This window comes from Spea bombifrons, chromosome 13 (genome assembly GCF_027358695.1).
Source record: "Spea bombifrons isolate aSpeBom1 chromosome 13, aSpeBom1.2.pri, whole genome shotgun sequence".
In the NCBI taxonomy this organism is placed as follows: domain Eukaryota; kingdom Metazoa; phylum Chordata; class Amphibia; order Anura; family Pelobatidae; genus Spea; species Spea bombifrons.
In genome coordinates this window covers 14611765-14635345 of record NC_071099.1, presented here as the reverse complement: position 1 = coordinate 14635345, position 23581 = coordinate 14611765, and the positions used below count along the sequence as shown (strand labels likewise).

Below are 23581 nucleotides of genomic sequence, written 5' to 3'. Positions count from 1 at the left end.
AATCTTCCAAAACACTGGATTTCACCCTGTCTCTCTCCGTTTGTTACAGCTATGGCAACTGTGCTACAGCCGCTGTTTCTTAATCAGCGCTCTTAGCTTTTTTTTTCCTGTTTTTCATTGGTTTTTTTTAGGGATATCCCGATGACATCACAGCAGGTTAGTCATTCGCTTGCTAGATGTCTCCCCGGGAGAGGGGATCCTACCCCTCGAAGACTGAGACACAGTTAACATTTTAAATTCTGGAATGTAATGCTTTCCTCGCCTCTCCAACCTGGTAAGGGTTAAGAATACCCTTTTTTTTTTTGACGGGGCAAGAATTCTATTAGCCTTAACTATGTGAGTGCCAGTATCCAAAGGATTAAGGGGCAGAGTACTGCAGACCCCTACAAGTAAAACAATCGGAATTAATGATTAACAGTGAGCTCCTCGGTCCAAAGTACTGCTGGGCCTCTGTGCTGAATGTAACGCTTTTATAACCAAATGGAGCTTTAAAAACATACATTTCACCTGTTACGTGCCCATACTTCCCGTAGAAGTAATTATTTTCTCAAGTAAAACGTTGCCTCTTTAATAATTTTTTTGCTGGGAACACTTAATTGTCATGTGACACAAAAGTAGACGCTGATCGGTCGTTGCCATAGAACCTGAAACAATTCTCAAATGTTTCAGTGTTGTTTTGATGTAACCAAACCTTCAGAAGAAAGAATAAAATAACAGACCTGCTGATGTACTGGACGGTGATATCTCTAAGATAGGTCTATTTTACCAAAAAATCGTCCCAGAGATCCAAATCTCTGCCTATTCATTTTGTTGGTCATGGACTGGTGGTTCTCCACCTTACTTTGTGTCAATCATTTTTAATAAACTACCCCCGTTATCTGCGGTCATACATGGGACAGCACATATAAAGATCTTTACAGTAGACTTGTTCTTTGTTGTATTGAGAAGAGACCACAATACACAGATCTCACTTAATGACCATGATACGATGGTGGAACATCTCATTTATGGGTCGTTTCACAAACGTCTTACCTGGGGTCTTCTCTGTGAAGACTACTTTGGACTCTGCTGTGAAGTTCTGGCCACTGAGGATCATCTGCTGTCCACCATACACCAGGCAGCTATCAATATCTTGTCTTTCCACCAGCGGAAGCTCGTGAGCAGATCTTTGGGCTAAAGATATAAATGCAAACCAATGTTAACATGATTGTATTTAGTCTAATACATACCGAATATGCCTTTTGTACATTTGCATCGAGTAAATTCAAACATTCTTCCTCTCGATAATCAATGCTATAGGAAAGTTGTCTCGAGAGGTCTAACCATGAGAGGTCTAAAGGACTAGTATTAAGCCAAGGGGTCTAACTCAACACAATGGTGGCTACAACTTGGGGTTTAGAAGGTTGGCCCCAGGAGAGAAATATCTTATGCCTCTTCTAGAATGGATAAAAACTATAGATTGTAGTAGGCATTCCAATACTCAATTGTATGCCATGCATAGAGTGACTTGAATAGTCATACACCCCACCATCCAACAGAGGGCACCACGCTGCTGCTGCCTTGACATGGAAAGATTTGCTATTTCTGGGGCAGCATTGCTTTTGGAGATTCGGGGCACCCAACAGCATTGCCCTCCATGTTAAATTTGGCTGAAAATGCCCACTTTATGTGTTCAAGAGCGGTGATGACACCATGAGGAGTACATTATGAGATAATATTGGGTGTACCCAAAGAAAAGGACTCTCTCTTAATGAAAATACCCATTTCTATAGTTTTTGAGAAGGGTAGTAGGCACACCTCTGACATTTTAGCTGGGTTACCAACAACTACTTGCACGCATCCACCATTGGGTTATCCTGTACGCTCGCTGGAATGCAAACGGTTAAAATACAGAGCCATCTGGTTTGCGATACTCACGGTGAGAGATTTGTTGTCTAAGCTATAATTCATTAGATCACTCAAGCTGTAAAAAGCTGCTAAGTTTGCAAACCGCACCAGCCATAGCAAGATATTTGCCTTTGCCAATGGTCTTTTTGCCACAAATGGGTATCTAACCATAAACCGCGGAGGAGATCCGATCCTTGAAGCGCTCCGATATTTCGGCAGACCCCGCCAAAACATCTGTCATTCTCCCCTATTAAATACTATATTTAAATGGCTCATATGGCAGGAAGCTTAACACTTCGCATTTGAAATCCTACACCGTCTTTCAGCCAATGGCGAGCCATGTTTTTCTATGGGAACAAGTAAAAAAAAAAAAGAATGTATCGTTTATAATACCAGCTAAGGCTTTCTCAGAGAAAAATAATCCGGAGGGGGGGCTGCCAGATTGTCTTGGTTTTTTTTTTTTTTATGATGTGCGCAGCTTTCCGCAGCTGTTTGGATATCCATTTCATACAAGCCAACTTCCAAGTAAAACAACTATGTCATGCGTACCCATAGAGAAATTATTTTGACCGTCTTCATTGAAGAATAAATCAGATAAAGCAAAAAGGATCTCCATATAACACGTTTAGGGCTGGCATTTGTTTGTCATTTTAAAAGGAAATTACACCAAAAAAATAAGTTGAAGCTTAAAAATGTTTATTTTTTTATGTTCTGTGTTTTATGTTCGTTACTTACATACTCAGGAATTTAGACCGCTGAGGGGCAGTTACTTTTACATTTTTACATGATTTAAAGTCTTGTGTATTTTTGGGAGCTTTTTACTTTAATATTTAGACAGCAGAGAGTTATGTTTTTGTTTTTTTTTTAAGACATTTCTTGTTCTTTCATGTAGGGGATTTTCACTTAATGGGGTCACAATTGAAAAATTGCTAGAAAATAGGACTTTTTACATGGAGGGGGGGGTGTGAATGTGTTTCCGACTAGGGTTTCAACATGCCTTTGCTGCTTTAAGTTAAGTGCGTGACGTCATAGCTTGCATAATGTTTTAGTAAATAAACCCAGCCGGGGTATTCGCAAGTCCATGCACTTTCACAGGCACCTTCAACTCCGAGGAAGTTAGCATGAAAGGGGCTGAAACTGTAAGATTTCAAGGGTAATGCCAACTAGAATTTGACGGCAGATGAGAACCATTCGGCCGCCATCTGCATTTGTTGCACAGAACTATGACCCATAGGCTTTTGGGAATCAAAGGTCTTAGAAAAGTCCTCTGAGGTCCTGAATGTCTCTCTCCATGCCTACGTTGGCCCGATACAATGTATCACTAGGGTATATATATTTTTTACAATGGATCTTATTTATCTTATAGTGGTTTGGGGTGGAGTGGCAGGCCGTGCTGCCTTCCTGAGAGACCGTGCCTCCATTATTTTGCAAGCCGATGCTTATCTCACCCTCTTGACAACAAGACAAACCTTTCAGGAAGTCCCTTGTTGGTAATCAGCCTGAGGATATGTTAGTTGGTGTGTGTATTGTTTAATAGCAACAAGCGGGCACTGAGAATAGTGTGTTGGCACGATGACAGATCTGTTCGATCTAAGAATGTTCTAACGATACTGCGAGTGAAGCAGGAGCATTTCGCGCTTACATAGTTCAAATACATCAAATCCTTAGCATTCATCATGTTAAGGAAATTGTAGTTGTATATTTTGTTTTACTAGTCATTCCTTTTGAGTCAGGTCTGGTTCATGCCATTTCCTTATTCAACAGAGGCCGGTATAGGCCATTTTTCAATACATTGGATCAGCCAAGCTATGTTACCACCTCCGAAAAACCTTCGACGCCCCGCATAAAAAACCCATCATGTTTCTGCAGCTGAGTTTAAGTGACAGTTGTCACTTGGTTGGACTTGGTTGGTGTTTCCAAGTCTGTTGGCAATCCTAAAATAATGGCCCACGTGCCACGGAGACGCGAGAACCGCCAGAAAATATTTTTACGGCTACTTACAGCATTCAATCGGGTTGGAAGCCACCTGCAGAGACACAATCCGGCCGTTGGCTTCTGGGATGTGCACTCGGAAGACCAAGCGAACCCTCGTGTTCTTCCTCCCGATGTCGGTTTCTCCTTTTCTCAGTTCAATGTCGGCATTTTTCAGTTTCAGGATTCCAGCGCAGTCAATCCTAGAGATGGGGGAAAAAAATAAACCCGGTTAATATTAATCTTCCTTAACTATGTTGTTGTAATAAATGGGTTGAATGAACATTTCTGCGCCAATTCCAGTTCTGTATCATATCATTTTGAACAATCTTATGTGCTGCCCTGTTGAATCGTTGTTATGTCATTTTTGTGTTCCTCTATTGATGGTTTACAGATTTGAATGATTTTAAGAAATAATATTAGGATATCGTCCACATTTAAAGGGCTCTTGTGGAATTCAGGAATTGGAGGAACTGAAAGAGTTAAAGCCAAACATAAACCCTTTGCAATTTTGTAGCAAAGTTTAACAAGTAGTCTTATAACCATAGAAACCAACTGAATGCTCTTGCTGATTGGATCATTCCTTTGGTTGCTATTAACCCCTTAATGACAAAGCCTGTACATGTACGGGCTCAAAATGCATTGTTTTCAATGGGTTTAGGGACCGCCCATTGTCCTTAAGGGGTTAAAGCATATTACCCCTGTATCTCAGCACTATTTTTCCAGGAGATGGGGGCATCAAAACAACAAATTAATATTTTTTTAATCATTATAATGTATGGTTGTTTAGTGACCCTTAAAGATGTTGTTTTTTTTCTTTTGATTTAGAGATTTTTATTATTTTGCCAAGGGTTTGCGCAACCAGTGCTGTGTTCAACATTTTCATTTTGCTTTATTATACTAATTATATTGTATGCAAAACAAGCAAGGGAAAAGGAAAGGGTAGATCTATGTTGGGTTTATCTAAAGGGGTTAACTGAAGTGTGAAGTGAAAATGGCCAATACCTCCCATGAACTGGAATACAGCCCACTGGTGCTGCCGCTAACCGTAATTTTATGGTTTGTTCTTTTCTCTGGGAAAATACACCCACGCCTTGGCACTCGCAAACTCAGAACGATGTGAATAATCATGGGGAGGGTGTTCTATAATGCAAATTTATGCCTGAACACATTTGTTTTTTTGGACATTGATGATCAAGAAGAAAATACATCGGATTAGATACCTTTACAACGTTTGGTAGCCCCAGTACCTAAAAAAATATATATGTTTAATAAAAATGGCATAGATGTGATAGGGAGGGGGGCACTACAGGGTCAAAAGAGAGGTATACATGTAACAGTCCTCTCCTTGATTGATATTAATGGTGAGAGATTAGTGACGGCACAGTAGACCTGATGGATCTCAGTGGACACCAGGTCAAACGAGTGGTGGGCTACTGGTATGGGTGCCATCATGCATTGTTTTTAAAAGGGGTGGACAGTAAAGATGCCAATCCCAATGCTGTTCTCCTAATCTGCCACCGTGGACCTTAGTAGCTACTGTATCCTCTAAGCTGTTCCTACTTACGTGGCTCTCATGTTGTTCTTGGGTTCCAAAGGTATCTCAAGGACTTTTGTGTGCCCAATAATCTTCTCATAGCTGGTGGTGGTTACTGTTTTCCCGGTAATACGGTGCACTTGGTAGAAGGCGTGCGGTTTGAGAATGCGTTCGTCTGCTGTCCCGATGAAGATCTGAAGGCCCAGAGGCTTGTTCTCCATGTACCCATGAAGCTGTAATCAGAAGTAGAGAATGATTTTAATTAATGGTTCAAGCCAATATTAGTTTCAGTGACTTTAGTGGTTTAGATGGCAGGTTGGCACAGTGACCCATAACAAAACCAATGGAGCTTTGATGATAATGCTTTAACAAAGTTTGAAATCGGACTTTAGAAGCCTAAAAAGGGATTATTTACCTAAATATCTAGAAGTCTAACTATTTTAATGGCGTTTCCTTTTAGGCACCATATAAGGGATCCATTTTACAACTAAAGGGAACTTATTATTATTTTTGTTGTTATTATATTTAAGGTAAAACAGAAGATTTTATTGTAAAGATCCTATTATAAGAAAATAGGCTACAAACATATTCCAAGATTAGTTGTATTAAAGATTCTTTCAGGATTTAAAACATGACAGCAGACGCTCGCCCGGTACTCTAGAACACCCATTGTGAATAAAGCAAGGGAAGCAATTACCAAAATTGCTAACTAATTATACGGGTAAAGTTTTGAGTTTCTTATTTCGTTCTTTGCTATTTTTCCCCATATAGTTAACTTCACTCTTACATAATAAATGTGCAAATTGCACATAGAAATAATAGTTTAACTGTACCCAAGGACTACTTTATATTCTGCGAGTGACACAAGGAGGTATAATTTCCATTAGAAGAATAAGAATTATTCTAAATTCTTTTTAAAAACAAATTAAATGGACAAAATTCCATATTTTTTTTACAAGCGTAGCACATAAAGAAGAAACATTTCTAAATTAATAAATTCTGCAACTTTTTTTTTACATTATTACTTTTTTTTTTTTTTTTACTTATTTACAACTGTTGCAAATGAGTAAAAAAATGTAAAAAGAAATGTAAAAAAAGGCCTTCCAATATGATTTTTTTTCTTGCTATCGTCTGATGCTAAAATAATAATTCATTTGCCATAAAAAAAACCAATTCCCATAAGATTTGGGAGAATTTAAGTGCATATTTTTGTTTTTTGAGACGGCTCACTTTGCTATACAATTAATATGAATCAGAAAAGTCTCTTTCCTTCCCTTAGAAAACATATTAACCTGCTTTTTAATTTAAAATAAAGAGAACTTCTCATTTGACATTTGCTTAAGGTGTCTGCCTGGAAATTCACGTCTGGATTGAAGCTACAGATGTTCCTCTCCTTTCGCATGTAATTACTTTTATACAGTTTCACCGTGAGACTATTTTATCCAAAATCTATGTGTTAGGACTTCAAAACTTGTCTTTCTGATGGTGGTTAAATAGAAACATGGGGCACAAATTACATATAGGGTTATACGAGATGAAACGCCAAGATTCTGTTGGTATCTTGGTACTCAATCCCCGTTGGACAGAATGTAGATGTGAGATGTATTTGAAGACTTGTGTTGTACGTTAAAATAGTTCTGGGCAGGATAGGGTAGGGTCTTTAGTCCCTTTGGTGGGATTACTCATCCGTTCCTTCATTATTTGTTCTAAGCCAGGCTTGTTAGATCAAAGTTCATTTTCCCACCACGACTCCAGTAGAAGTGTCCCTTGCCATCTCAGAGGAAGATGGCGAATTCCCATTCTTCCTAACATTTCAGTTGGACAAAGAAGACCCGTGGCTGTTGGTTTTTCCATGACTTCTTAGCGTCTCTTCGTGGTTTATTGATTTATTTAAGACACCCTAGTACAGGGGTTCTCAAACTGCGGCCCTCCAGCTGCTGCAGGACTACATCTCCCATACTCCTCAGCCAGCCCCTTAGCTGAAGGAGCATTATGGGAGATGTAGTCCTGCAGCAGCTGGAGGGCCGCAGTTTGAGAACCCCTGCCCTAGTAAGTTAAAAGAACCCATGACCATAATATATTGTATTCAGCAACCAATTTCTCCTGAATTCTTACTGTTTATAGATTTTAGTAAGTCTTGGAGCACTGTAACACCCCTGCGCACACCAAAATTTAGGTCTCAAAAAGGGACTGTCTCTAAATAGGGACACTTGGGGGGGGGTTGAATACGGGATTCTTTATGTGCATTAAGGTGTATAACTTTAGGGGGTCTTAAAACTGTTTAAAATAGTTTTTATGTATTTATATGTAGATATTAAATAACCAATATGTGGAATTTTGGAAAGTGGATAAATTTTAGCATTTATGAACATCAAAATGTGTTTCTTGATGGGCGAATTCTTGTTTTTTGGGGTTGTAAAGTAGACAACGATTTAAAATAAGAAGAAATAAGAAGAAATCTATAAAGTTTAGTCCCTAAAATATGTGTAGGTATTGTAACTTTCTTTTTTTATGATCAGCAAAGCTTCTCATTTTGCCTTTTACTAGACACGTTTTTTTTTCTTTAAATCATCTTGCAACGTAGATACAGGGGTGAAACCACATGTGGTAGGGCCTAAGATTTTTGCCTAGGCGTGGATCCGCTATAAATCCGGTTCTGGGTATTAACACATTTTCTTGAACACTTTTTTGCTCAAAAAACCTTCAATTTTTTAAGAATGTATGCCAGTTCCTTTTCAAAAAAGACCCTTCTAGCTATACCCCGAACAGCCATGAAATGCTGACCATGGAATTGTGGTAAGAACTTTCAAACCACAAACAGAGCATTGTGGGAAACCCTGACAGTGAGTAGCACTCATGGGCCAGCAGCACCCAGTACCGCAAGGAGCCTGCCTTAGATCCTCGGAGAAACGCTTAGATTAACTTTAATATTCCTTTAGGCACCAGTCGCCAAATCAAAGCCTGGTTAATAAATTAAAAAAAGGGGTTCTTTAAATGCGATCGCTATAAAAGCGACATTTGTTGTTAACATTTGAAAAGCAGGGTAGAGTTTTAAAAAAAGCTTCACTTTTGAAGGTTTGCCGCACATCAAACGCCTTCTAAAGCCCCTTGACAAGTTGCCAAAATATTGAATCCGCATGCCAGCGCCTTTTAACTTAAGAAGGAATACACACTGGGTATTTGTGGCCTTATAATGCTTGCTTTGGCCCATGACAGGGGAACCATCTTTGATTTTTTTTTTTTTACCCCAGTAAGGTTAGGCAACAACATTAGGCTTTGTGATTGACATTAAATTAAAATCTGCAACACTACAGACCTCCATTGATTTTGCTCCTTAGCCCTGACTCCCCCCAAAAAGCAGGACAGGATATCTGGAACAGTCTCGGAACACTAGGACACTTGGGAGGTATGCCATTCCATCAATGTTTGTTCCATACGCTGCCACTCCCATTGTGTCTTGCCTATACAATATAATATAATATATATAATATTCATTTCTCTCTCTTTTTTCTTTCTTGCCTATATAATATAATATTCCTTTCTCTTTCTTTTTTCTTTCCCTTCTTTCTCTCTATCTCTTTCTTTTTCTTTTCTCCTTTCCTTTTTTTTCTCTCTCTCTCTCTCCCTCTCCCTCTCTTAAAATACTCCTAACCCACTACATTGATTGTATGTCTTCTGTAACCTACAGAGATAGTGATCATTGTATCACCCGGACAGCCTTGGTCTTCTACAATTTCGCAAAAATGGCAGCCATAGGAAAAATGTAGCTCCTTCTTGCCCTTCACGTATTATTTAGTCATCTCAAAGACTCCTGGTTCACCTATACAGCCCTCCTTAATGTGATCATCTGGCAAAAAAAGTGACTTTATTTGAGCACCTTATTTAAGACTGCCAAATATGTACTCATTCACCTTGGCGTGTAGACTGTCTGCTCTTTTATGAAGCCCTAGTCCGAAATTGGCTCGTGTTACCCCTGGGCAGACCGGAGACTAGTAGAGTCTGGCATTACACCATAACGATTATATCGTGAATCAGAAACACACACCTTCCCTTCTGCAACCTAAACTTTTATGAAGGAAATTCTAATCATTCAATTTAAGAATATGTCTTTAAATCTGCTATAAATCTCAAAATGCGCAGAAAATAAGGTGAAACTAATTTGTACATATTAACCATTTTGCTACCAGCGGGACAAGCCAAATGTAAAAATAAGCTATGTCTAAGTAAGCAGACTTGATAAGTCCCTGTGGCCCCCTTAACTAAATTTAATGCATTTTACATATATATATATATATATATATATATTGATTGATTAAAAGAGAAATATGTGTTAAAATTATTTAACACATAACCATGACATCATGCAGCGCCTTGTGTAAAATGCATCATTTTGTCTGCATATGACGCCATGGAGATTTACAGATAATGTAAGAAAATAGGTAAAACTGACCAATTTAACCCATTTTTTACATTTCCCATATGAGGTCCAAAGCAATGTATTGTTCACCTCCTTAGTGCCCAAATGGTTAAATCAAATTCAATATAATTTTATTGAAAAGGCAAAATATTTAATAATGCCATCAACACCTGGGAAGGAAATTATTTGCATTAAAAGGTGAGCTTTATATCAAAAGTATACATAAATATATATACCGTAATCCCCTATAAAGTGTACACTGTTCAAGCTGGATAGGAACCAACAGCTTTGAGTCACATTTGCCACACAAGCGAATAAAATCCAGACGTAATGTCTGTCTTTCCATATATATACTTTCCATATCCTATTTTTCTACTGAAAAGTGTTCTTAATCATTTCTCACAACCGGACTGATATTATAACCATGAGATGGGTAATCAGAATGTGTCTATGTGTGTTAGGGTCTCTTACGTGTTAAGAGTCTAGGAGGAAAAGTCAATGGATGGTGGTCATCCTTGACCTCCAACATGGGCAAAGACCAAGGTCACAAAGAGGAAAGAAGTTGTCCAACCCATTAAGACAGAAGCGTGTTGGGCAAAGCTTTGGGGCTTGTGTCTATCTTTTGCCCAGATGAGTGGGGCATCACAGATGTATTGATCTGTGGTGCTAACCTAGAGGTGACCAAGCATGGTCCTTACTTTCCTGGTCTCTATGTGTATATGTAAGCCTGTCTCTGTCTGTTACTTCAATACTAAGGGTCTCTAGAGTTTATAACTTCTACCTTTCTACCAGTATATATCTATATATATTGGTGCCATTGGACCATTGACCTTGGATGGGCCACAGGCTTTGTGCAGTGATTGTAAAATAGACTGTAAGCTCATGAGAGCAGGTCCCTCTTCTACTTCTGCACCGGTATGTCTTAATGTTATGGCCAATGTTAAATAATATTTCTTAAATATTTTCACTGTCCTCTATTGTATCAGCGCTACGGTGTCCGCTGGCGCTATACAAATAAATGTAGCGTTATATTATTGGGCACAAAAAGGTGGGACTGTCATAGACATATTTGGGCTAATTATTCTAATATCATGCAAAATGCATATTTTCAATACAATATCCTTCAAACACACGGAAAAGGTAAAAGTTCTAACTTTCTAAACCCTATTATGAAAAGGAAAAGTATGATTTCCCTTTACAGCCAGGCTGAAAATAGACGTTCTTGTACAGATAATGCGAGACAAATGTAGCTATGTGGGTTGTAAATAATTTAGCAAAGTTCTGCTACCTTGGTGCTGCGTGCATCTGTGTATCTGCAGTAATAATCTGAAGCTGGAGGCTTTGATTTACCATACTACCATACTCTGGCTTTTTTCTTATAGTCGTTCTCCGTTATCACGTTCCCTTTTTTTTTCTTTTCGCTCGTAAAAAGCCGCCGTCCAAACACGTTGTGTTGTAAATAAGAAGATGGCCGATGTGTCGATTTATCAGTTAAAAAAAAATAACTAATTAAATAATACGAAACTATTGATTGGTCTCCATTAGGTTGGCACCCCCCTCGAAAGCTTTCTGCTCTGCCTCGTCGGAGGATTCTGACAGATATATGTATGACCCAGGACCCATCAATATGACCCGTAGTCCATGGGAGGGCCCCCTCGATACAAATTATGGTATTACATGTTATTTGAGATATGTTTACAGTAATAGCCAAACCAGTGTCTAAAAAGTGGTTCCCAGGACTTAATTCCAGTTGCCATACACACGCATAAACACATACAAACTCTTATGTTCCCTTGTCTTTTATAGTAACTTCCTTCCTTAAATTCGCAATGCCACCTAAAATACCACTGCCTGCCATTTCTCATCACCAAAAGAGGAAATTAACAAGTCTTCCGGTGTTAAGCCCCATCGTTCTTGTTATGGCACTTAATTTTTTTTTTTTTTTTTTTAAAAAAAAGGTGCTTTAAATAAACGCAGAAGGAAACGAGTCTCTGGCCTTGTTCTCTAAATAAAAAATCACCTGGAACTCAATGTACAAATAAAACATTCATCTCCAAGCAAGACCAAGGCGTTTGTGGTGGACCTTAGGTGACACCCGAGAAGAAGAGGCATTGTTTGATTGCCGGGAAGCCCTGCCATCTTGGTTGGTCTTAAGCAAAAAATATGGCTGAACCCCCCCCAGGGAGAGCAGCTGCCCCTCTTCCACCAAGGAAGTTACGGCCCTGACTCTAAATTGGAAATAAGTTCTATTATTAAGTCTTCTAGTACGTTCTTCTTTTCTTAAACTATGGTTACTTTCATTCCAGAAGTGGTATATTGCAGGGATAACTCCCTGTGTCTAGAGCTCATTTTCAAGGGAAACAAGTGAGAGGTAACCTGAAACCTTCCCAATTGTTCTTCATCTTTCACTGACAATAACGTTTGCAGAAAGTAACATTTTCCAAACTAGAATGAGGAAAAAAAAAATGTAATCTGCTAAAAAGACTGCACGCACAAGAAAAACGGCATACGTCCTATTTTTAGACAGACCCTCCGGGGAGTCTGCGACAGGTTCTTAACAAAGGAACATGCTTTGCTGTCTCTCGAGCCGTCTGTTTGAAATCCCCCCCCCAGCTTGTGCAAACAAAATTCAATCATCGCTTGTTTCGTACAGAGAGAACCTGTCTACTGGTACTGCTAACCAGCTTGACTCCTGTCTGCCGATAATGAAACCTCGCTCATCCGCACATTCAAACAATTTTATTTGCCTTTGAGCATATAACCAACGTGGCAGGATCTTCGTCTCCCCCCCCCCCGTTTTTAGAGAGAGAGAGAGAGAGAGAAAAAAATCTATAAACCATGTAGGGCTTTGCAGGCAGGATGTTTGATAAAACGTATTGAAATGAAAGGAGTCGCTTGCGTCTTTGCCGTAGAGTACGCTGCTTGCGCAAGCACCTGCCACCCATTACGGCGGTTTCTTTTTAACTGGCTGAAGTCTTAAAAGAATATTAATATTTTTAAATAAAAAAATCACTTTAATGGCTGAACAAAGTAACCTCCGAGAACAGAAGATTCCAAACAAACACGTTTGGTTATTCATAGTTCTAATTACTTATTGGTTACTACTGTTCTACTGTGGACTTCAGGTCTTGGAGGCCCACTGAGGTTCCTCTCTTGTTCTTGTGAATAAAAAAATAGTATTTATGGCCAAGACTTAAAATTTAGATCAAGAGAGAGGATATAATTAATATTATATAATGTATATAATTTTTTTCAGAACTTCCTATTTAGTTGGTTCCTTTTATCGGGCCAACATAGATATATATGTGAAGTTACATAAGATTCCATGACCTCGGAAATCAACGTCAACTTCAACCAGATGCTCTATTTTCTCTTGGGGTAATACGGTTATTTCCATTTTGTTTTTCTTATCACGGCTTTGTATGCAAATTAATTACTCTCCATTGCATCAGATTATTGGCATGTAACGTAAACAAACCAAGTTATTGGTAAGTCATTTCCTAGGTTCTTCTTCTCGAGACTGCAGACTTGAGTGATGTGTTACTTAAACCATAATGGAAATAGGGAAGTGAACTGATTTAAAGCAGAAGCATCAGCGACTGTGAGAAAAAGTATATTTTGCTGATGAAGAAAGTAAAAGATACAGGGTTTTTTTTCTAGAGTTTGCAGGCGTTGATTTCAGAATGCTGAGTAAACGCACATTTTAGAATGATCAATGGTGTCCTGTTTCATATATATCATATTAAACGTGAAAACTACCTCTTGTGAGCCTTTGAGAAAAACAAGGTGGCTGCCCCCAGTCACTTTAGATTTGCGTAACTTTGAAAATGAATATAAGAAGATTGTGGGAGCATTGTGTATACAGTTGGATGAGTAGACCGTTCCTAATTTAGTGTTTAAATTGAAAGCTGAACAAAAAAACTTTGTTTCAGTGGCTATTACAATATAATGAATTTGTTACCTGAATCACTGGATGGCCTCCAGTCGTGGCTTTCACTGCCCCGCGGCTACCTTCAGTCTCATAGTGCGCACGATGGTGTGGCTTGGGCTGCACTTCAATCTGAAGTTCGTAAGATCCAACTTGACTCGTCAATGGCCACTCAAGGGAAGGTAGAGAAGCAACGGGAATGCTGGGTAAAAAAAAAATAACATTTATGGAAACTAACTCCCACCAGTAGTATGTTTATAGGTAACTCATTTTGTTTGGGAGGACCTGAGTCTGAAGGCATTGCGTCATTCTATATTAAGGCTGATGATATGGGATACTTGAGTTTTCAATGGAACTTTTTAGGGCCCTAGAAGTTTTGTACCTCCTGGAAATGGCGTTTATAGCTGTCTAGGAGAGGTCGTGAGACCTAGGCTTCTTGTAGCACAAAAAGACAGAGTCTTCTGTCATGTACCTGCGTCATTAGCCATAAGAAACCCAAGGTTACTGGACCATCGGATTTTTACTATCAAAGGCCTGGGTGGCTTATGTCTTCCTGTTGACACCCAAGTGTGAAAAATAGTCTTGAGAACTGGGAGGCAGAACCTTCCACCTAGCGAATTTCTCCAGTGAATGCATGGGTACTACCCTTGGCTCCAATGGTGAGCTCAATGCCGAAAACCACCAAAAGAGGACCCCTTCATGCATTTGTCACAAATACAACAAATTCAAAGTCTATGTAATTTTATCTTAAGAAATATAAATATTGCAATTCAAAGTGTTTTCAAGCAGCCTCGTAGACATATTAGTAAAATCCTCTAGGAAAAATATTATGGTTATGCTGCTAAAGGTTTGAGTCCTTACAGTAGAAAAAAGGGGTAGTTTAGATGGGCCGAATGGTTCTTATCTGCCGTCGAATTCTACGTGTCTGCGTTTAAGATGAAAGTTTCTTGACTGGCCACACAGGAAGCAGACATATCATTGCGGTTAATAGGAAGGCCAAGAGATACGCGGCTACGGAACCGTTACACACAGAGGTCTCTGTCTTTATAATGCTTTTACTTACAGACCTCGTTTGGTTAGTAAAACATATCCTCGTGATAATAAAACATACCCTATATATTTTAAGGTGCGGAAATAACATATTTCATTAAAGAATTTAGAAAAAATACCATTGGTCGGTTTGACGTGTCATCTCATTGGTTACAAACGCCAAGTAGCCAATTAATATTCAGGTTACATTTTAACCATTAATGCACTTATAAAATGTGTGGTTTTTTTTTTTCAAGAATATTTTTTTTTATATATAAAATCTATGTATATAAAAAGTATTAGTGGCCCCTTAAAACCCACCTCATTTCCCAGTAACACCCGCCTTTAAATATTTATCTTAAAAGTGTGAAATCTTAATAAAAGTGTTAGAAATGTGACAATACTACTACTGGGGTAAATGATTTTGAACAATTCTAGTCTGTTTTATGAATTCTTCCAGACTTCTGGCCAGAATGATGTTTTTCTTTCTCAAGTGATAAAATATAAGAAAATATATGTTTCTGATTAGGTCTGACTTCTGCTGACGATATAAAAATAATGTCTTGTTTGAACATCTGTTTATCTGGGCTTCATATTTAAAAAAAAATAACACATTACATTTATAATTTAGAAAAATATATTTTTAACGACTTTGGAATAGTAACCTTCTTGTGTACGAGACGTTGTGGGGTTATAAAAATATAATTCTAAAAGTTAATATTGTGCAATGTGATCCCGCAGATTAATCAATAAAACATATTCATCTGATCTCTACAGAAAGTAATTTAAAGCCCTGTTGCCTTTGGGCATAGTGGGCACCCATAAAAATGACTTCCGATTTGTATAATATATATTATTTTTTTATTTTATTGATTTTTTTTTTACTTTTCTTTTAAAATTATGCAGCATTTTTTTTATAATTTTATAATTATTGTTCAAATATACTAACTGGAGCACATTTGAACTACTAAAAACAGTCTCATTAATTAACTTGAGTTAATAAGTTGTGTTTTATTACCCTACAAAACTGTAAAACATAAAATTCTCTTTTTTTTTTTTTTTTTACAACACAGATATGCCATGAATGGAAAATGCTGCGTTAGCACCTTCGATCGGATATTCCGCGAGATGACTAAAGGTTTCAAAGGTAAGTTATCAACGTACATCAAATACTGTGCTCACCATTGGAATAATGCTACATTTATATTATAAAGTTGGACTTTAAACTGACTTTTTTTGATATTGTCTAAAGTGAAAACAAGACATTCCTACAGATTTAGGCTTATTGTATATTCACAGTTTTTTTTTGACTTTTTTAATTGCTTTTAAAACATTAACCGTTAATCTTATTGTCAAATTGTATATTGTCAATTTAAACGTTAGCGTTAACTTTCACTGTCTCCCTATTGTAATAGCGCTACGGAATCTGCTGGAGCTCTATTAATAAATGTAGTATGACGTAATCGCTCCAAAAGGGGTTAACTAAATAACCAAAAAGTATTCTGCAAGGGATTTTAATGAGTGCTAGAAAAAGGGCCAATCACATTATAGTTTGCTGGGATGGCCCTTAATTGCAGCCAATCGTAGTGGACTCTGGTCTGCCCTACCCCTTAGTTATAATGTGTATAGAAGTCAGAAACACAGAATCTGCTGGCAGATCGGCCCCATTCGGCCCCCGTCTAGTCGCCCGTTTCTCCTTCTGTAAAGACTCATACCTTAATCAGTCGTTGGTCTTGTCTTAGATTCAGGAGCCGTATGTCTATCCCATGTATGTTTAATACCCTCACTGTATTATACTCTACCACTTCTGTGGGGAGGCTGTTCCTCTTATCTACCACCCCCTCACTACTATTAGAGTGCAAGCAAGGATTCTGGCCAATGGTATGCCTCGCTCATAAATGTAAGGTATACATACAAAGTATGCAGCCTGGGAGTCTGGATAATGTTCACCAGTAATAATATGCCATAATTCCACATTGTAAGAGTTTCCACGGGAGTCAGGGATTCTGGTTTATTTGGCGAGTCCATTAATAAAATCAGATGAAGTTACCTGGAAGTGAATGAGCCCATGTCTGGGCCAGCCCTATCCATAGTAATCAATGATAAGTATGAAGTCATCACTTGCCTTTCTGCTTCTTGCATAACAAATATTATCTTGGAAAGAATGAACGGCCACTAAACAAACTCGTAATTTCTGGGCAGATGACTCAGAATCCTTTGCTATAAAGTAAGTTGCACATGACAACTCATAGATAATACGGCATTTTATTACCTGTGCCCAATCCTTCAACTCTTTTAATAATGATGATTGGTTAACTATCTGACTTGCAAAGTATAACAGAAAACGGTAAAAACAAACTAAAAATGGCAAAAATTGTACATACCTGTAATAAGGCATCGTCGGAACAAGAGGCTTAGGCCAAGTTGGTGGCATTAGTAAGATTGAACCAGGATCTGAATTCTTCCTCTCCTCCTGCTCATAACTCCCCAGGTACTCGTCACTTGGATAAAGGTGGCATGGCACAGTCTTGTGGGCTGACACTGGTGAGGGATCGGGGCTGGTTTTCCACATTTTTGATGGTACGGCGAATGAATGGTCTACAAGGTTGTTCATGCCATCCATTCGGTGGGGAAGAGGAGTAGGTTGAGGAGAAGGGCTTCTCGACTGCCGTGGAGAAACTGTGCTTTGCTGACCAGTGTAGAGATCAGCGCAAGAGTACCTTCTTTTTGAGCCAGGGGACGATGACCGTGAGTTCGGTCGAGGGGAAGGAGAATGCGGTCCCAAGCAGGATTCGTCTGTGATGCTTGCCCGTGGTGACATTATTGGAGAAGCTCTAGGAGAATAATGAGTATTGATGTTTTGAAACTGTGGACACAGGTCATCATTAGGACCGCTATTGGGTGAAACACATGGTGATGTGTAAGGAGAAAAATTAGTCTCTGATATGAAACTTGCTGATGAGCCACTACTAGCTGGGCTTAAGCAAAGCGGCTCCCTGTAGCCCTCATAACCAGGGACTGGCAGCAATCTTGGGCTAGTAGCTGCTGAGTTCTGCTGGTGATCTACCGCAATATCTGAATCTCTGATGCGGAATGAACCCCCTGAGTGCATCAGCTCAGATGGCGTGATCTCAATCCTTGGACTCAAAGCTGGAGCCCCAGCAGCCTTTAGCGGGTCCAAGAAATATTTTGACCCTACACTATCTGTCTGTTCATATCTGGCCATGGGATCTGCAGAGGGCCTGCGACAAGCCAGAAGACTGTATGGCTTGAGGCCGTATTCGGAGCCATCGTCATGAGGATACGCAACTCCAGGTGGGCTGATGATTTTATGTGAAGGAGTCGGTTCTTCTGGAAAAAGAAGGGTCTCTTTAAGACTAGGTAAATATTGTTACACAATTTCCAGTTGTTTACAATTAAAATCAATTAGTAATTAGTACTGATGGTCATAGAATCAAATAACCAAACAAAATAGTTAATATAATGATGGACCAGATTAAAATACATATAATTTTGAATGTTGACTCCCATCAGATAAAGTCACATAATTCACCCTGGGATTTATTACATAAATAATGACATCATGTGCTCATATATATATGAAAAACTGAAATAGTCTCATAAATTCTAAATAATGCTCCTTAAGGCCTTTACAGCACAGGCAGGGAGGACGTAGCCGGTAATGTTACCGGAATCTGTCTTTACTTGGGAATAAAAGGGGATTATATCAGAAATATACAGCTCACTTCACCCAAAGCCCTAAATATGTGGCCCACAGCAATTTTAATATATATTTTTGTCAATTAATAAATAAGAAAAAGGTATTTAGGACAATATAGTAATAACAAGCTTTGTAGGCAGGGTAATTTAACGTTTACTGGGTAATGTTTTACCTATACATTTTGCTAACCAATTTGGTAGCAAATGTATAGATAAAAAATATACAGAATGGCCGTGACGTAGCCTGGCCTAGGCCAACTAGGCCTAGACCTTGGGGGCAGCGGTCTCCTGCTTTAAATATATGACATCATATTCCATAGCTTCATGTCTTGAAGGCACGGCGCACCTTTTCATGCAATTCTTTGTTTATACACATGCTATTTCTCTAATAAAATGTATAGGGAAAAATGTACCCTAAATGACCTACTTTATATGTCTCCTCATATGAGAAGAAGTAGACAAGGGTACTTGTCATCCAAAGGGGCAACTTGGCCCGTCTCGGAGGTTACAGTAGAATTTGGTGGCGAAATGGCCGATGGTGTCACCCTGCCTTGTACATGTACAGATACAATAAGTGTATCTTACGGCAATAAGTGTAATTGTTTTGCAGAAAATATAGTTTAAAAGTTCACTTCCTGGAAGCTAAGATTGGTGGCAGCTTGTGGCAGAGCCAGCGTCATCAACTTCCTGTTTTACGGCTCTATTGCGTCTGCCCACCCCATCCTTGCAATGGCTGCCTGAACCAACAACAATCACCAACGTTACAATACGGAGATCTTAATGGGCAGGAATAATATTGCAAATCCCATGAACAGGAAGTTAAAATGTCTTATTTTAATCTGTAAACATGGTTACATGGTTTTCTTTAGTGTATAGAACTCTAAAAAAAATGTGGAAAGTGGCTGATCCGCTATAAGCACCTGTACTTTAAATAATTAGCAGTAACTACAGATTACATCTACAGTTTGCAAACACATATACCGCTACCGACGTGACTCTTTAAGTGCCATGCACTCTTGCCCTTCAGAGGGTTATTATTAACCCATTTATTCCCTCGATTATCTCGACAACACATTTTTAGAAGCACTTCAGCCCAGTGCCGCGTGTGACTCACAATTTCCTCTTTTGTAACAAACAATAAAAAAAAACACACCTTTTTTTATTAAATGATTAAATGCGTGTTAAAAAAAATCGCAAAAAAATAAAAATACAAATTCTAACAATAAAACTTAAAATATAGAACTTAAAAAAAAATTGATAGTTTGGGAAACTCAGTAGAACCATCCATGACTGATTGCATGCCGTATTATGTTTATATGCGCTTCCCGTGCAAGCGATTAGGGGGCTTATATCCTGTTAGGTGCCTGGTGAATTCTAATCTCTTTCCTGGGGTATTGTCGTAAAGAGATATTAACCATTACAGTGACAAAATTAAGAAGGGGCGAGAGAGGCATAGAGATTTGGGACTATCCCTCCTTAACATGGACACTTGGCAGGTACTTAACTCAAACTGTACTCTGGGTGGGTAGGAAACTACAGTTGTTAGCGCCAATACAATATTTATATTCCTTCTGTATCTCCTGTAATTCTTAGTGACGGCTTTGCGATGATTACAGGAGGTCTTGCGGTAAAATGCGAAACCTGCAAGCGGACTTAAATCCCGGATCTGTTTCTCTTTAACGTAAAGGCGAGAGGGTGAAATGTGTTGCGCAACCCCCTGAGGCTCTAAGGGTTAAATCCCTGCAGATGCTGTCATGAATAAACAATATAAACAGATCAGGTTCGACTCGTGACTTTAACACTTCAGCTGGTTGCCTCCGCCAGACCCTCTAAAAAGAAGTAATGTAGCGATAGACTTACTAAACGAAACCTTTGGCTATCTGGCCGGACATATCCAGCCATCGGCCACACTAGGCGGCCGCTGGTCTTAAAGTGACAGGGCGCACTTATTATCCCCAGCCCCGCCTTGTATGCAATGGTATATACAGATTAAAATACTATATATATAAGTGCTCCAAATTAATATGCTAGTGCAAGCAACTTTAGTAACTTTCTGCTCACAGGGTTTGCATAGTCACACCTACCTATGACATTGCCCCTCCCCTTTGGCAAAAGCTGATTAAGGTGCGCTTAAGATAATATTTCGATATAGAGGTTCTTTCCCACATGTAAAATAGTCGCTAACTTTCTTTTAACTCATATTTTTTAAAAGATTAACGAGATATAAAAAGCTACAAGTGGTCTCAATAAATCTGTATAATGAAGTTAAAAGCTGTCACTGGTAGGACAGCTAACCCGACAGTTGGCAAGTTAAAAAAAAAATTAAAAAATTCATTTTTAGAGAATTTTAAGATTAGATATTGGACGGTAAAAGAGATCTTCATAAATATAGAATAAGTCGCCTGCATTTTCAACGCATTGTTGCTACTTTTAAACCCTCATATAAAAAAGCAATGATCCAGAATCAGTTAATCAGATTAGATTCACTGAATCCATATAATAAACATTAGAAACTTCTATCAGAGACAAAAAAAGTGGCCAAATGCCCTCCATGCTCCTCCTTGCAAAATTACACCAAAATCGGAGTAATTGTGCCAACACGTTATTATAAGCAAGTAACCAAACTATTGTAAAAACGCACGAGTCCGTCAGGTTCAGCGCTTGGCGGGACCCAAGCTCGTTGATTCATTTCATGTAACTGATTTCAAAAGCACATAAACATTCTTATGGGGAATGGACCTCAAAACGCTGTATTAGTAACGAGAGATTCATTCTCTGGTCACCCCTTAGACATGACCGTATGGTGCACAAAACCAAGTTGGATGTGAGAGCGTGAATGTCTAAACATTGCCATCAATCGAGTATTCCCAGAACACAGCTCCTCGAATCCATTAACTACTTAATCCATTAAACGTGTAAGACTTTAATGCTTATTTCCAGCAAAACAAATGCGTAACCTTAGATTTATCTATGTTGAATTTTAGCTGTTGTTAAAATTAGTGGAGCTTCCTATCCCATCCAGATCTAACCTAGATTGCGGCGCAATCCTTGGCATAAAATCTGGGGGGTTTATGTTTAGAGAGGCCGGCTCTAGTTAACATCTGTAAAGCTGTAGATGATCTTGGAACAGATCTGTTGTAGATTACATCACCATCAGGAGGTCACTGGCCTGAAAGTGCCCATCGTTGCTAGTCTGACCCTGCCAGGGCTCATTGGCAACCTGGTTCTTTCTTTAAGGTCAACCTGGCAAGGATTGCAAGACATCATGGTCTTTCCTGAACCTAACTAGATGTTAAAGTGTGCTCCTTACGATGCATCAGACCTTAGATCACGCCGGACATCACTAAGATATTGAAGGTTGCTTTAAGGTGTGGTCCTGGAGGTGAACAAATTCATACCTATGTTTTTATTTTATTTTACGAAGTATTGTAATTATTTTAACAAAGTTAGTACCTGCGTTAATAAAGAGATCCTAAATAGCCATGTAAATATCTGTTCAACATACAAACTATATTCATGCAAAATACCGCACATGAATGTGCAAAGTATTATGCAAATCCGTGACAGCCTATGTTTAACCCCTTAATTGACATAGCATGCAGGACCTGAGCTGTCAAGTAATCTCTTCCCTAAACTCCTAAACTAAATCATCTAGTGGATGTTGAGTTGCATGGATACGACAGGGATGTGCATTGGTCATGCTACGACCACTCTCATCATCCTCAGCCAGTGAAGGATCATGAGAAACATACGTTCAGTTTACTTAGAGGGCAGCAGCCTCTTTGATTACATATATTATATAATATGTATGTTATTGAGATATGGTTAATACTATAAATAATAATAATAATATTTTATATACTATGCAAATAATAATAATAATATAAAATAATAATAATTTATATACTATGCAAATAATAATAATTCCTACTTTCATAAAACTGCAGCATTGTGCAAAGTTAATAATCAATCCACATATCAGATACTATAAATGTATCATTACAATTAATTGTTGCGTTAACCCCTTTGATGCTGAAAAGCAAAGCATTGCAATGCTTACCTACCAGACCATTTGCTTATGTCCTATATCACACCTATAAAATATTACAAAATTCCTCCCCAAACTGCGCCAATCAAATGACAAAATATTTTTGTTTCTGTGACTTTAGATTTGAGAGAAATTGTAAATTGGTTCCTGAACTTTAATTCAGTCGCGCACACATTGTATAGTTAAAGAATGGACACATAAGAACTATCACGACAAACCTTCTACGGGGATGGGGTAATCGTAATCAAACAGGATAGAGAAATCCAGTTCATCTTCAGGGCTGCCGATCTGGTCGCAGCCCCCCGACAGAGAAGGATCGGGTGATCTATCTGTGTAGCTCATGGCTACAGAATAAAAGGACTCTGCAGCCCAGAAGCTACTCCTTGGGACAGAGACAAGAGGATAAATCCAGAGACCTCCGTACGGGTATAGACACGGCCTGGAATTCACAAAGTGACCCTTAAACCCTTCGAAAACAGGTCTCGGTTCTTCTCGGGGCACATTGAAGAAGAGACGATCACCGGTGTAAGTGAAGAAGAGACGATCACTGGTGTAGGTGATGTATCACCGGCTTCCAAGGTGTCTTCGGAGATGCTACAGGTGGCCACGGGGCGAGAAAGAGGTCCCACCTAGAGATGCGGACACCGCAGAAGTTTGAGACGACGAAAGATGGGCTTTGGTCAAGGAAGGTCGATAACGAGAGATCTTTCAAGTGTGTGAAATTAGCACGACGGCTCCAATAAAGGTACTTCCTGATGTGTCGGCCGACACCTGCTGCCGAGAGGCGTGTTCTGGAGTCACAACTGGGGACAACTGCAGCGTTACTTTAAAAGCCTGAAACAGGAACAAGTCTAGCGATCTCCGAACCTCTTCCTTCCCTTTTAAATATTGAACGCGGTGTTGGTTGCTGCGAAGGACAGGACTGGCAGTGTTTTGTGACACGGTCTGCCGGTGATACAACCGGCTGAACAAAAGACTTTCTTTTTTTTTTTTCTTCATAGATAAACAAACTCCGAAACCGCTTTTTACTGATTAGAATAATGG

General features: G+C 38.9%; 1 protein-coding gene across 3 annotated transcripts in view; it reads right to left on the bottom strand.

Moving 5' to 3' along the window:
• NFATC2 (nuclear factor of activated T cells 2) overlaps positions 1–23276 on the bottom strand; it is a 47592-nt gene extending 24316 nt beyond the window's left edge. For 2 of the 3 annotated variants that reach the window (XM_053452842.1, XM_053452840.1), the window contains exons 1-6: positions 22756–23276; positions 17154–18120; positions 13774–13942; positions 5426–5628; positions 3889–4061; positions 1033–1173 (exon numbers count right to left, since the gene is read on the bottom strand). In XM_053452842.1, the coding sequence (XP_053308817.1) occupies positions 1033–1173; positions 3889–4061; positions 5426–5628; positions 13774–13942; positions 17154–18120; positions 22756–22879 (1777 nt within the window). In that variant the 5' untranslated portion in view covers positions 22880–23276. The remainder of the gene's footprint in view (positions 1–1032; positions 1174–3888; positions 4062–5425; positions 5629–13773; positions 13943–17153; positions 18121–22755) is intronic. The other variant, XM_053452841.1, reaches the window with a different exon arrangement.
• Positions 23277–23581: the final 305 nt, after the last annotated feature.